The 16,145-nt window shown below is 42.6% G+C and overlaps 1 protein-coding gene across 1 annotated transcript in view; it reads right to left on the bottom strand.

Moving 5' to 3' along the window:
* The window catches only part of tm9sf2 (transmembrane 9 superfamily member 2), a 40,154-nt gene that overhangs the window by 20,920 nt on the left and 3,089 nt on the right, over positions 1 to 16,145 (bottom strand). The window contains exons 3-9 of the mRNA XM_063212032.1: positions 14,922 to 15,015; positions 11,034 to 11,161; positions 8,683 to 8,812; positions 7,618 to 7,742; positions 5,650 to 5,758; positions 1,640 to 1,719; positions 1 to 42 (exon numbers count right to left, since the gene is read on the bottom strand). The exon at positions 1 to 42 is cut by the window's left edge and continues 67 nt beyond it. Coding sequence (XP_063068102.1) covers positions 1 to 42; positions 1,640 to 1,719; positions 5,650 to 5,758; positions 7,618 to 7,742; positions 8,683 to 8,812; positions 11,034 to 11,161; positions 14,922 to 15,015 — 708 coding nt within the window. The remainder of the gene's footprint in view (positions 43 to 1,639; positions 1,720 to 5,649; positions 5,759 to 7,617; positions 7,743 to 8,682; positions 8,813 to 11,033; positions 11,162 to 14,921; positions 15,016 to 16,145) is intronic.

The raw sequence follows: 16,145 nt of genomic DNA, 5'->3' as shown, positions 1-16,145 counted from the left end.
ATGCCCGACAGGAAGAGCACGATCACCAGGGAGTTCATGATGCTGTAGGACAACAACACACACGTGCACACACACACGCGCACGCACACGCACGCACGCACACACACACGCACACACATGCACACACACACGCACATCATCTTTCATCATTACTGACGAACTAATGAAACACATCAATCATCATTCTTGGTAGTTTGTTTACAGCATGATTACGAGAAAGTGTGTGTGTGTGTGTGTGTGTGTGTGTGTGTGTGTGTGTGTGTGTGTGTGTGTGTGTGTGTGTGTGTGTGTGTGTGTGTGTGTGTGTGTGTGTGTGTGTGTGTGTGTGTGTGTGTGTGTGTGTGTGTGTGTGTGCATCTGACCTGAACCACTGCATTTTTTGTCACAGACATAGACTGGTGTCTGTGTGTGTGTGTGTGTGTGTGTGTGTGTGTGTGTGTGTGTGTGTGTGTGTGTGTGTGTGTGTGTGTGTGTGTGTGTGTGTGTGTGTGTGTGTGTGTGTGTGTGTGTAGGGCCGCTGACAGGTTTGCCTAGGCCTGGGACAAGGTCCACTGAAAGGGCCCCCCACCTAATTAAATTAAATTAAAAAACTGGGCAACACTGTGAAATATAGCATAGCAAATTTTAGACATATTCGCAATTCTTTAACTATTGATGCTGCAAAGACCTATGTAAATGCCATGATAATGTCTCATATGCATTATGTATGTCAAGCTGGTCTCAGGCTAACAAGACTACCATGAAATCCATCTCATCACTTTACAAACAAGCTCTTAAAGTTTTGGACAAACGTCCATCTCAATTTCACCACTGTGCCATACTGGACAAGTATAACTTGCTCAGTTTTGACAACATAATTTTATATTCTGATGTGCGCCTTGTGCACAAAATCATTCACAACTCCGCTCCTCCACCTCTGAAAACCTTCATCCATCCTTGCGCTGAACAAATCAGCAGAACAACTAGATCCACCATCATAGGAAACTGTACCCTCCCAAGCCGGGTAACAGCATTTGCACAATCTGCCTTTTCCTTCAGAGCAACAAAACAATGGAATGCCCTTCCCACCCACCTAAAAAGCATTACAAACTTTTATTCCTTCTCACGTGAAGTGAAGAAATGGCTTTCATGTAACCAGTCTTGTGACCACTAATAGTTTTGCACATGCCTGTTCTGACACTTTGCACATTGTAGTCTTTTTTGCATATGACATGTTTTTATTGTGTGTGTGTGTGTGCGTGTGTGTGTGTGTGTGTGTGTGTGTGGCAGGGGTTGTATGCCTGAGTGGCTGCTCCCATTTTACTGGATTGTATGTTTGTTTGTTTTTTTTACCTGCCCAGGGACTGCAGATGGAAATTAGCTATTAGCTATAATCTGGTGCAGGTCATCTTTTTACTATGTAACTAATGTACTTTGCACATGGTCCCTGATGAAATAAACCAATAAACTAAACTAACTAATACATATAATGTAATCGGGAACCATTTGTGGGCCCCTATTCTCCCCAGGGCCGGGACAACTGAGCCCTTTGTCCCCCCCCTGTCGGCTTCTGTGTGTGTGTGTGTGTGTGTGTGTGTGTGTGTGTGTGTGTGTGTGTGTGTGTGTGTGTGTGTGTGTGTGTGTGTGTGTGTGTGTGTACCTGAACCACTGGATGTTGGTGTGTGGCATGGACTCCAGGATGTAATCCCATCGCGAGGCCCAGCGGATGTTCACATCCTCCTGAAGAACACAGACACAGATACAGAGACAGAGACAGAGACACAGACACAGCTTTAGGACAAGAGCTTGATGCTGACACTTAATTTTATAGGACAGGGTCAGCCGATGGTCGATACTTGCTGCTGATTGTTCAGGGCTGATATCTTGACGTTTCCTCTACATCAATGTTGTGCTCCGGGCATTTACACAGTTTACAACAAGCATACACTGTTGTGTCATTTGATTGATATCATCTTAAAGGGGCATGCCACTATTTTGGGGCTTATTACAGTTAAAATCGTTGGCTGGGGTTTATAAAGGTGGTAGAGTGTCTTATTTTTCATGTTAAGCGTTGTCTTGCTTTAAGACAAGTTAAAAGGGGGAGCATGTCGCTAAGCTAGTGAAAGTCAATGGATCCGTGTAGCATGCTACAATGCTACACGCATCCATTGACTTTCACTAGCTTAGCGACATATTGGCAGCCAACGATTTTAACTGTATTAAGCCCCAAAATAGTGGCATACCCTTTTAAGGAGTGTTCGCAGACAGAGTTAATTCTTTCGACCAAACAGACGAGTTGTGTTAACTGCAAGGTTACAACAATTAGAAATTAAACAAATAATCTGCACAGACAAGTCCATGGGTACAATCCATTATCCAAACTCCGGTCTCCACCCTTGTGCTTGTGGCCTCCATAGAGAAAACGATGTCTCCCTGCTGTCAGCCTAGTCACAACAACTTTTGAAGGACGTTTCCCCCCATACAAAATCCTGATTGCGAATGAGAAAATTACCTAGGAATTGTGCCTTATATGAGATATTGAATTAAACTTCTATCGTCAATGACCTCTTTCAAAGTCAATTCAAGGCCAAGGACCACAATGGCCATAAGCTTCTGAGCTTTATTGTGCTATCCTGACTCTCTTTTTTTTTATGTGGTGCGGTTTATATGAAACTCAATCATGTATTTATTTTATATATATGAACTGAAAATGTAAAATCATGCATTCAGTCATTCAAGGCCATAAGGGCAAGGGAGGACAGGAGTTTGGATAATAGAGTGGGGCTGAGGAGCTACTGAGGAGGGGGCCTGCTGTTCTACAGCAGGGATTCTCAAACTGTGGGCCGGGGCCCCCGTGGTGGGCCACGCAGGTAGTTCAAGTGGGCCCTGAGCCCTGAGGAAGGTCAGTAGACCGAAAGCTTGGCTTATTAAAAAGAACACAAAGAGGATTTAAGTGTGCTGACATTATTCTTTCTATTTTACAAAGTTTTTGTTTATGTTTAGCTCCTTTTAAGAGTGCGGTGTGATCCAGTTGAATACAGTTCAAGTGGGCCCTGAAATCATTTTTTTTTATCAATAATATTTGTAATTGTGATTATTTATTTCAGTTGTAACGTTTATTGGGTCAGAGGTGGGCCCTAAACAGTTGTGACATTTTCAAGTGGACCCCCAGTTGGGAAATGTTGGGAAACCCTGTTCCAGAGACAAGCATAGTGCACCACCTTGTGGCTACAGGGGGTAAAACCGCCACAGTGTGGAGAGTGACAAGATGCCCTGACTGAGGAGCTGAGTCTGCTTGTAGATATAGCATTTTTAGGAAGGTCCCACATTTAAAGGTTTTGAACATTTCCATACGTATCAAAAAAGAGAAAAGGGAATGCTTCACTGGGTCCTGTATCCAGTTAGTAAAAAAGGGTGCTCATCAAAAAGAACTTGGGCGTCCAAACTTCCATGAAAAGATAAAAGGCACTATTTGAGGCACTCCTTATTAAAGATAACAAGTCCGACAGGCGGACAACAGATGCGTCCGTCTATGCCCGTTCTGAACCTTTTTTGCCCAAACGCCCCCTTGGCCTCCTCATAACCTGTCAAGGCAATTTATCAATAAGCCTACCATGTACTGTATAAGCCTGGATTTGAAAAAGTACCATAGGATTTCAACAGTGTTGGGCAATTTACTGAAAAACTGTAATGCATTGCTGATTACATGTTACTGTCTTTTCAAAATAATCCCTTACACTACATTTAGCAATGTGGGGACCTAAGGCGAATTTAGCTTGGGGGGGCCATCGGTCCATCCCATATCACATTTTTTTTAACATAAAATCTCTATTTTTGTTAGGCTATTTTTTTTTTTTTAAATCACTTTTTTTTTTTTTTTTTTTTTAATTACAAACATAAAAAACAGGCAAACATTACAACCCTTTCTGGACAGATTTCAATGAATAGGCTATTTGCAATTTTGCATAGGCCTACATTAAATAAACTAAAGTGTGAAATTCTCTTTTCACTTTAATATGAGAGCAGTGATGTCCCCCCCTTACTGAAGTGTTATTTCATGTGTGAGCAAAATGCTGTCACCTCTTTGAAGTGACGTTGATGTTGGATTTCATGGAATACTTTTAAATGCCGCTTTGGGAAGAAAACAGAGTAGGCGACAGGTGAACTGTATTTCTGTCAAAACAGTGGTTTGCAGGCGTTTGCGTTTTCACGTGGATATTGTCTTCGTGGACCGCAACTAATCCATTAGTTCCATAAACTAATCAATGAGACATTGGCTACGTGTACATGATGTTTTTAAGTCCGATTTAATAAATGCGATTTAAATAGATCGGATTAAGAGTTATTTTGCGATGTGTATACATGGCACTTTCACTTAAATGCGATTAAACGTCTGGGGAAAATAAAGCATTGCGATTGGACTGAGGACGCACGTGCTGAGCGAGCCAAATAAGGCACGGGAAGTGGTCCAATGCCACCGAGATGCAGGTCATCTTCCCCACGAAAATCGTTGCCTCAGGCGGACTGAAATCACAACATTTCACCCTTTCTCCCTGGATCATTTACAATGCTACATTAGCTACCCTGTTAGCATAGAAAAACGAGTGGTCAAATGGTAATGTGGAGTAACTTTGTTGTGCTTCATTACTTCGTGGGGCACTTTTACATCAATATATGGAAGCCACAACATTTATAGTCGCTTAGGGACTTTAAATTAAGCAAAACTTTCATGTGAAAATCAACAGGAAGTGCCGCCATGTTTTTCTCACTGGCAAAGAGCACGGTTGGTTTGCACGCATGAGCTCCAGGCCAAAAACTGAGCGACTGCCACCTTGTGGACACAAGAGGGAATCACAGGAGGGAATCACAATTCAGAAACGCATCACGGGAGGGAAACACATCACGGGAGGGCGGACGGACGGACGGAGGGACGGACGGACGGACGGACGGACGGACGGACGGACACCAAAGCCTCTTATAGAGATGCGTGGGACGCATCTAAAAAGCCTTTATTAAATACTGTCTACATGCCTACGCGTTTCGACCCATTGTCTTCATCAGGGCAAGTGCCTGGATGAAGACAATGGGTCGAAACAAGTAGGCATGTAGCCAGTATTTAATAAAGGCTTTTTAACTTTAGTAAGGAGTGCCTCAAAGTGTTTTTTATATTTCCATACGTATATTGGCATTATTGAATGTATTTATTTATTTATTCATTTGATTGTTGGTATTGTAAATGTAGCATGAATATTTTCTTTATTGGCCATATGACCACAGCTGAAAAACTGGCAATAAAGGAAAACAAACTTGTCTGTTATCCGTTTGTCATGCTTCTGCATGGTTAAATCACATTCAGACTTGTATCCAAGAGTGCAGCTTCGTTCCAACAAATGAAGAGTTGACCGCCATCATTAGCAGGGACTTATTCAAGGAACTTTTCCTCACAAATCACGTCACTAGTATCACACAGAGACACTGCATTTCCTGGCAAAGGTCTTTCAACTTTCTGCATCATTTGTGCCGTGCAACAACCGTAACATGACCAGATGTATGAATACATTTAAATTCAATGACTCAATTTAATTCCGTTTACGAATTTTTAAAAATAATAATAAACCTGGCGTGCAGAAATGCATTGATAACAGTGCGAAAAGCAGAGAGTCAACTCACCTTAAAATGCACAGAGTAAGTGTAGTCAATCTGGAGCTTGCCATTGTACTTGTTGGACAGTCCCATGGGAGGGCCACTGCAATCCAGGTTGCCATCCTTATGCATGTAGCTTTAGACACAGGAGAGACACACAACAAAACAAGCAAGCAAACACACATGAGATTTTTGCGGGAAGCTGGTGAGGAGTGATTGAGGAGATGGGCTTTAGATCAGAGGGTTGCAGGTTCGAATGCCACCCTTCAACTCCCTATCTCAGTCCATAGCTATAAGGTATGCTTGAGCACGGCACCTACACTAACCCCACACTGCTCCAATGCCCTGTACTTAACATAGCTGTGGTGTAGTGCAGTGGTTCTCAAAGTGTGGTCCGTGACAGTGCTCAGGTGGTCCGCAAAGTTTTTTTTAACCTTTCCAAGACGAGCTAGCAGTAGGCTATATTTGTAACCTAATTACAAAGCTAAACATAGCTGAAGTCTTATTTTCACAATAATAAGGCTGGCTTGTAATGTGAATAAAAAGTGAGTGATCTGCATCGAGATTAGCAGTGTCAAATAAGCACCCCTCAACTAAACTGTCAATTCAGTTGACAGGGGGTCCCTGAACATTTTTAGTGGGGACAAAGTGGTCGCCCTGAAAAAGTTTGAGAAACACTGGTGTAGTGTAATGTACGAGATTAGATGAGCACAGCAAGAAAAAAAAATCCAAAAGGTACCTATACAGGCTGGCCCATCGACTCCTGGATGCATCTATTATTTTCTTGTGAGCGGCACAGTACAGTATTGGTTCACAGTTCATTTGTAGCTTGTCTTTATGGTAAGCCATAAAAGTAAAACAACGTCCTGATGCAAAATACACAAACATACACGATTACCACCTGACAATTCTGATGACCGCTTAAAAAGAAAGCAAGAGCCTGTGTTGTGAACTGAAACTTCTGGTCCAGAATTCACCTTAATCAATTTCATTTTACATTGGACAAGTTATGTTCAGGAGACAATAATGAAAAACGACATTTAGCATCCTCCAAAGAATTACAGGAGGGAGCCGTCGAGGTTCTCTCTTATTTTGTATTCGAACACGCTTGGCTGTAAATGTTTGAATAGCTTTCCGTTCAGGCGACATCTAAAACCAAACCCTCCTATTCATGTTCCGCAACACAGCGCCCACACANATACTGCAGCACCATTGACATGCAGCATCCCACAGCCCTATGTGGATACCATGGCTACCATGTATACATTTCTTGCTTATGGTGATTGTTGCCATTGACACTCTTCAATTTACTTGCTAGGGGGCTTTCCTGCTCCGTGCGGCGCTCATAATATCCCAGTGCAGCACAGCTGGCAATCACGTCTCTAGTATCCTCCGAAACATCTATTGCTATGATGGTGAGCTGCATAATCACACACAGACGCACGACTGCAACGATATTGTATCGAACCGAGAAATCGTGATATCGCACAGAGTCATGATACTGTATCGCGACACAAGGATTCAGTATTGTGATGCGTCCTTTCAAAGTTTTGTTACCCAACAGTCAAGAAAACAATCACATAACATGGTATATTATAGTGCCTCCAAGCTTCAAATCGTCATCATTATTATATTTAAACTTTTTCAAATTATTAGTAGCCTCTTGTAACCTATTCTACCAATAAACTATCAGTTTTTATTCATAATTTTGGGGTGGGGTGGGGTGTATCGAATCGTAGGTCAAAGATTGTGATACGAACCGAATCGTGAGTTGAGTGTATCGTTACAGCCCTACACACACTAACGCACGCGGACACACTAACACACACACACACACACACACACACACACACACACACACACACTAACGCACACACACACACACACACACACACACACACACTAACGCACACACACTAACACACACACACACACACACACACACACTAACACACACTAACACACACTAACACACACACACTAACACACACACACCTCTTGGGCTCCATCTTGGCGGCCACTAGTCTGGAGCCTGCTGCCTCGTTCTCCACCACGTGGTAGGAGATGGTGATGTCCACATGGTTGAAGATGTAGAAGGTGTCCGCCTCATGGAAATCAGACTGCAGAGCAGAGGAGAAGAAAGGAACTTCATTAACATGGTAATCATTATCATCATTAAATACATATTCACACATTGCCCACATGGAAAGGGGAGGAGAGGAGAGGAACTTTATTATTATTGTAATCATTATCATCCTCATTTCTGTTGTCATTTTTTGTTACATGTTACACAGCAGCGATATGTATATCAAAGACAAAATATCCCTCAAAACGAATTAAAAGAATCTTGAATCTTATCAAATAAATATTTACAATACACATTGTGCACATGGAGAGTAGAGGAGAGGAGAGGAGAGGAGAGGAGAGGAGAGGAGAGGAAAGGAGAGGAGAGGAGAGGAAAGGAGAGGAGAATGTTTTAATCTTAGGAGGGAAATAAAGGTGTCCAGCAACACAACATACTGTACACACAATCCACATCGCATAGATCCAAAATATCACTAATTACCTCACACAATTGTACACAATTGCAAACTTTCCCCTGCATACACATAATATACAAATTGTGCAAACCCAGCATATCCCCCGCTTAGATAGGCATATATACATTCACTTGGCTATCAGAGAAGTGTATTAAAATGTCAGCCCAAGTGAAAAAAAAAATCTTAATAGTAAGTAGTGTGGTGGTAAGGTGCAGTGCGGTGCTAAGTTCACATGGGCAAAGGAGTAAAAATGTGGAAAATTAGGAAAACCACGTGTGACTCTCGACACAAAACAGTGTTCAAGCACTACAAAGGGTTGACTGACAGATGCTTCAGGGGTGGGAATGGTAAGTAAAGAATACGTAATGGAGAAAAAGAGAGAGAGAGGGGAGGGAGAGAGAGAGAGAGAGCGAGAGAGAGGTTGAGGATATTGAAAACCCTACCACCTCAGGCATACCCTCCCACCCACACACACATGACAGGAGTCCTCACACTAACACACACACACATACTGACTCACATTGACAACACAGGCGTCTTTGGGGCGCCCGCCCTCAGTCACGTAACAGCCAATAGGAAAGCCCGGATTGCAGAATTTCTGTCCGTCCTCCACGTCGTAACACCACGTGACTGGCATGTTGTCCACGATCCTACACACAAACGCACAAACACACGCACGAGCGCGCACGCGCACACACACACAAACGCACAAACACACGCACGAGCGCGCACGCGCACACACACGCACGCACACACACACGCACGCACACACACACGCACGCACACACACAATGTTTTTCAATGAATCGGCGCGTAAAACACACCAACACGAAGACAGACAGACAGACACAGTACGTATGTGCACTATAACATTACAATTATTAATAGACTAACGTAGCATAATGAAATGTAATGTAACGTAATATAATAATACAATATGTGATTCCTCCTCACCAGTGCGGCTAGTGGTTGAGCAGCATGCCTTTCAGAAGCAATTCTAATATTATTTATACTCTAATGTAATCCAATAATGAATAATGTAATGCAATGCAATGTAATGCAATGTAATGAAATGAAATGAAATGAAGAGTGTGGATGTGTGAGTGTGAATGCTCCTCACTAGTGGTTCTAGCAGTTGAGCAGCATGGAAGAACTTTCTAGAGGCACTCTAATATTAAACTCTAATATTATTTATACTCTAATGTAATCCAATAATGAATAATGAATAATATAATGTAATGTAATGAAATGAAGAGTGTGAATGTGCGAGTGTGAATCACTAGTGGTGCTAGTACTTGAGCAGCATGGAGGAGCTTTCTGGAGGAACTTTAAGTCTAATACAGTATTATTTATACTCTGATGTAATCCAACAGGGCTCCAGACTAACTTTTTGCACTGGTTGCACTGGTGCGCCTAAAATATTTTTTTAGGTGCACCAGCACAAAATTTAGGTGCACCCAAATGTTTTCACCACCCCATACACACACGCACCTCAGCTTTGAAAAATAATAATTAAAAATAATAACATTAGCAATAATGATTGCAACAATAATAATAATAATAATAATAATAATAATAATAATAATAATAATAATAATTATTATTATTATTATTATTATTATTCTATTATTGTTGCTATATTTTAAAAGACCTGGAGCCTTTCATGTGCTATAGGCTAGTCTTCCAAATGTGCTCCTTATAAAAGACATGACAGTAGGCTACCTAACTAACACATCTTGGCTACAAGCAGTTTGGCTTTTAGAAAAGACCAAATAAGTAGCCTTTTAGACAGTATGTGTTTGACTAGTAAGATCAACATACCAGCCTTTTCTGCAATAAGGCTACGCACAGGGCACAAGCACAGAGTTACAATATGACGATAGATAGATGGATGGATGGATATATTTTTTTAAACAAACCCTGCTAAAAATGTCATGATTTTTAAAATTCTTAGACACAGATAGCCTAGCCTATGTTTACAGTGGAATCTGAGGTGAATTGGATTTTGTCTATTTCCCCGTTTTTGAGCGCTCTCCCTCTGCATAATGATTGTGGTATCTTAGCAAGCGCTACGAACAGACACGACAGCACTAGTGCGCTCGCTCGCTCACTCTCTCTCTCTCTCCCTCTCTCTCGTGCTGTCTCGAGGTGCATGAACGATGCCTTGCGGACTGATAGGCAGTATGTAGCCTGCCCTAGTCGATATCAAAAACTCTCACAGAAGTACCGACAAACTAGCGCGTCACCTGTTGTTTGGCCAGCTCTGCACGCGGCTGATACGGGCAATTATCCGCGCACCCGTCTGCGTTGTGTGGCAATGTTTAATATCCACTCAAGCCATTTAGTTTTCCCCCATGATTGTGACTCTCTCGTGTTTAAAATATCCTCAAGTCATTTTGCTGTTTTTACCGTGATTGTAACTCTCTCGTCCGTTGCAAAACTCGCCTGGTTGAGAACACAAAACTCGCTGGCACATGTGAACTCGGATAATTGAGCGAAGTCGAACATTCTATTCTGAAACGTCGGGCTGCCTGTGAACGAGGAAGGGGGAGAAAGCTACCGGTAGGCCAAGTTCAGCGGAGTTGAAGGAATGACCGCATCGACACGTTTTATTGTGTGATGATGGGCCACTACTGTAGAATGACTATTAATTTATGTCCATTAAAACGGTTGTTTGCTAATAGGTTTTGTTCTACTGATGGCTGGTCGCACCGGTGCGCCTAAAAATATTTTTTAGGCGCACCGTTGAAAAAAATGGGCGCATATGCGACCAAATTGGTCGCACTCTGGAGCCCTGTCCAATAATGTGTAATGTAATGTAGTGTAACGTAATGAAGAGTGTGTGGATGTGTGAGTGTGGATGCTCCTCACCAGTGGTGCTGGTAGTTGAGCAGCATGCCTTTCTTGAGGAACTCCAGGTGGGCCTTGTCTGTGGCCAGGAGCATGTCATATTTCTTTTGGCACACAGGCTTGCACGTCTCCTCCTTCTTAAACTCAAACTGCAAGACAAAACAGAGGCACACATTAGACCAGATTTTTTTTTTTTCTCAATGAAATAACCTAAATGCGCAATTACGCCAAATCGATACCTGCATGACATTAACCCAATGGTCCCTCTATTATACCGTATATATGTAGTAAAGTGCACATCACACTTCTATTATAAATGGTGAATTTGTACTGTAACAGGCATTTGATAAAGCTCATATATTATAGACCTCATATATAGAGATAAAATGTTAATACTTCTTATTCGTATTGTATTGGTATTGGTTGTAATTAAATAATAAATATAATCGGATTTGTATTGGTTCCTATTAAGCTGAAACTGGAAACGGGATGTTAGAATGCGTGAAAATGCAGGAAATTACATCTAAGAAATACAACATTTTCTGGGGGAAAACCCCAAGACGCCCTGCCGAAATGAACTGTCCCATATTTAATTCATTGACGGTTGGCAATGAATGAATGAAGTCAAGGAAATTTTGCATAGGATTATCAGTATTGCATTGCTTTCTACATGTTCAACACACTTAAAACGTGATAGTACTGAACACTAATCCTCTGCTTTACGTTTTTTTTTCTGCGATGATGTTACTAATGCGGCCCGCTTGAGGTCCACATGGGACCAAAATGAGTTTGACACCCCTGCATTAGACGCACACGCACACGTTAGGGCACACATACACGAGCACACAGGCTTGAACGTCTCTCCTTGAAAAACAGCAACACAAAACACGGAGGTACAAATTAGCGCACACACACACGCCTACACATCTCCTTCTCAATCTCAAACTGCAACGCAAGACATACAGTACATACACACACTTACTGTACATTAGCGCACACATACAAAGGCACACAGGCTGACAGATGTCTTCCTCAAACTGCAATACAAACTACAGACACACACATTAGCACACACAAACATGCACAGAGACACACACAAACAGGGGAACACGCACACACGCACGCACGCACGCACGCACGCGTTTAAAGTGGGGGTACGCGATTTTTAACATCATCAAATAATTAGGCAACTTATCATGTCAAACCCCCCAACTGTCCTTAATCTACCGTCATTGCTTCTCCATTTTCATCTGTTTGGTCAATCACCTGCAATACTGCTGTGTTCCTTTTGTATTCAAATATGGCAGATGATTTTTTTTAAATCTCACTTCAGGAGAAGTGGGTGGACTGCGTACCGCGCCCACTACACCCCTGCGCACGCATATGCACACACATGCAGACTGACACACAGACGGACATGCAGACGGACACACTGCAGGGTTTGCAAATAATGCGAAAAAGCCAAAGTTCAAGTTCAAGTCAATCCACCACATTAATTTGAACTCTTGCTGTCGTGGTGCCTCGCCTAGCCTTCTGTAAACAGAAAGCTGGGAATCAAAAAAAAAGCAGGACCTAAACCCATCTAACTGGTCTAAAATAAGCCTACACCATTGCAACTACATGGTCCAGTGAGTCTACCATTACTTACAACTCAAAATCAGAACAGGTAAAAAAAACATAGAACAGGGTTTCCCAAACTGGGGCGTGCGACCTGCCTCAAGGGGGTGCGTGAGCTGAATAAAGCAACGGCTGAGATGTCTGTTTTTATACAGAATTAATGAACATTACGCAGTTTTTAAATATTTGGTGAATTGTATGCTGGAAGGATCCATCTGAAGAGTAATGTTTAACTCCTAGACTTATCATGCAACAAGTTCGATTGCAATGATGGCAGGAAAGACGTCAAGTCTATTGGAAATGAGCATTGCCCAAAATCTGCTGATGTGTAACATTCGCTTAGTGGGTGCGCGAACCACATTGTTATGTAAAAGGGGGCGCGCAGGGCAAAAAAGTTTGGGAACCGCTGCTAGAACAAAGGTAGATGCGTCCTCCACACCCCTTAAAGAATCTAACCAGACAGGACGGATGATGCAGACGCAGTAAGCGTATTGCTCAATGGATTGTAAAAAGCCAACATCCATACTGGTGGCCGACACTTTACCAGACCACACTTCTACAGACAGACATTAACGAGCATCCAGTCGGGGCGATGTGGCGCAGCGCGCTAAGCCCCCCACATTTGGGCTTAAATTGTCCATGGGGGCGGTTTGAGTCCGGCCGGGGTCATTTCCCAGCCCTACCCCATCTCTCTCTCTCACAACCGTTTCCTGTCTCCTCTCAAACTCCCCTGTCATAATAAAGGCCAAAAAGCCCCAAAAATTACATTTGAAAAAAATAACAAGCATCCAGTCGCGTTTCTAGTTCTAATACATTTGGCGATTATTGGCTCCCTGAGGTTAGAGAAAATGTGCTTGTGTACCACGGACCTTTATTCCTCCACCCCACTGCCTCCGGTCTTCTGACTATCCAGATTTTGGTGTGCACTATACTGCCATACAATGGCAAACTAAGTGCAGTAACTTCATGTTCGGTCAAAATTGAGTCTTTGCAACACCTCCTTCATCTTGTGACAAAGCCTTATGGTCCAAATGGGTCCCGTTTGACAGATATTGCCATGTCAAAATTGCTGTAACTACAATATCCAAACTAATACCAAGGCTTCGAAGGCTTTTTTTCCTCAGTGTCAGTGTAGGCGTTGTTACTGCTCTTTGCCTTTGTAGGGTAGTATGGCTAATGAGCTATTGACCAAATCTTGTGTGCTAATACGATGAGATGCAGCACTCAAGAGAAAGTCAACAGAAATGAATAAGGAGGCTTTGTAATGACAGTAGGGCAATGGTCTTCAAATATCCCACCTATTCCGCTGCCAGCAGCCAATAATATGATGAGCTGTATTGTGCAGCGTTCCAATCATCTTGCAGTCCTGTGCTTCACTGTTCTTCTTCTCGTGAAGTTAGTGTGGGTCAAATTACTGTGAGTCAAATTAACGGAAAGTAACCTATATGATTACGATCCCAACCAGCCAACATAACACACTAATCAAATTTTACTTTGAAACCATATGATTTCCCTGTGATTTCCTGCCTCTTCTAGCACACCCCATGCCTGTTAGTAGAGCAATGATATTTCAGTAACTGCTCCATGCTGTTGCCAGTTAGTTGTAGTTGCTTGTGTCTGTGTCTGTGTCTGTGTCTGTGTCTGTGTCTGTGTCTGTGTCTGTGTGTGTCTGTGTGTGTGTCTGTCTGTGTGTCTGTGTGTGTGTCTGTCTGTGTGTCTGTCTGTGTGTGTGTCTGTGTGTCTGTGTGTGTGTGTGTGTGTGTGTCTGTGTGTGTGTCTGTGTCTGTGTCTGTGTCTGTGTCTGTGTCTGTGTCTGTGTGTGTGTCTGTGTGTGTGTGTGTGTGTGTGTGTGTGTGTGTGTGTGTGTGTGTGTGTCTGTCTGTCTGTCTGTGTGTGTGTCTGTCTGTCTGTGTGTGTGTCTGTCTGTCTGTGTGTGTGTCTGTCTGTCTGTGTGTGTGTCTGTCTGTCTGTGTGTGTGTCTGTCTGTCTGTGTGTGTGTCTGTCTGTGTGTGTGTGTGTCTGTCTGTGTGTGTGTCTGTCTGTGTGTGTGTCTGTCTGTCTGTGTGTGTGTCTGTGTGTGTGTGTGTGTGTCTGTGTGTGCGTGTCTGTGTGTGCGTGTCTGTGTGTGCGTGTCTGTGTGTGCGTGTCTGTGTGTGCGTGTCTGTGTGTGCGTGTCTGTGTGTGCGTGTCTGTGTGTGCGTGTCTGTGTGTGTGTGCGTGTGTGTGTGTCTGTGTGTGTGTCTGTGTGTGTCTGTACGTGTCTGTACGTGTCTGTACGTGTCGTCTACTCACTTTATAGGGCGAAGGCTCGATTCTTTCTCCAAACAGGACCTGGCCAAGATTTTCTGAAGGTCTCTTGTCAACTTGATCTGAGCAGAAGTCAAATCTGTGGTAAGGATAAAAAGCATCATCATTATTTTATCATCCCACAGTATAAGGAGACGAGCACAGTACAGTACACTGCTACAACAACTTCGTGGCAGGCATGTCATTTATGCCATTTGTAGTAACATCAGACAAAATGTCAAGGATTTCTTAATCATGGATACAGTACATACACGGTCACTGTGACACAATTAACAATCAGAAAAAAAGAAAGAAAAAAGAAGTGTCTGCAATCAGATGTTAAATTTACAACAGAAGTATCACCAGCTGTGCATGTACAAAAGAAGCAAATGCCACACTCACACTGCTCCTTTAAAAAAAGAATAAAAAAACATTTAAAAAAAACAAAGAAAAAGGTCCATGGGCTTGTGGGCCTATGGGGACACTCAGAGGTTCGAGTCCGGCCCACGTCATTTCTCAGCCCTACCCCATCTCTCGCCCACGTATTTCCTGTCTCCTCTCACACTGACCGGTCATACAAAAAGGCCCAAAAAGACCCGTAAAAAGTACTTGAAAAATATTAACCAAAAATAAAACCACAAGATATCAACTGAGGGAAAAGCGTAGATGAAGGAGACATTAGTCTTGTGATGTTCATTTCAAGGTGAGACAGTGACATTGGTAAAGAAAAACTTCTCATAAAGCACACCATCGAACCATACATACGCAATATAAAAACTAGCATATCTAGAGACAATTCCAGCTCCATGACTTATCTAAATCCTTGTTGCTGGATTTGACTCTCATTATCTGGCTGTACATTGTGTAACAAAACAATAATCTCAGACGAAAGCGTATCAGGCTGTCTTGGACCATTTAAACTGATAGCTTAACCTCTGCAGACAATGCAGAAGGTATCAGTTATAAAACTATGTCTGACTAAACTACGTCTGACCAAATGACATCTTAAGATGAGAGAGAAAGAGAAAGAGAGAGAGAAAGAGAGAGAGAGAGAGAGAGAGAGAGAGAGAGAGAGAGAGAGAGAGAGAGAGAGAGAGAGAGGAGAGAGAGAGAGGAGAGAGAGAACAAGAGCAAAACACAAGTAATCACCACGAGGGACACACTTCTCTCACATTATAACTTCACAGTAAAGTCAACCTACGTGCAGACCTCCCTCTCTAAAACGATATT

Source organism: Engraulis encrasicolus, chromosome 12 (genome assembly GCF_034702125.1).
Source record: "Engraulis encrasicolus isolate BLACKSEA-1 chromosome 12, IST_EnEncr_1.0, whole genome shotgun sequence".
NCBI classification, from domain to species: domain Eukaryota; kingdom Metazoa; phylum Chordata; class Actinopteri; order Clupeiformes; family Engraulidae; genus Engraulis; species Engraulis encrasicolus.
Note: the sequence above shows the minus strand (reverse complement) of the source record. Positions and strands in the feature narration are given on the sequence as shown.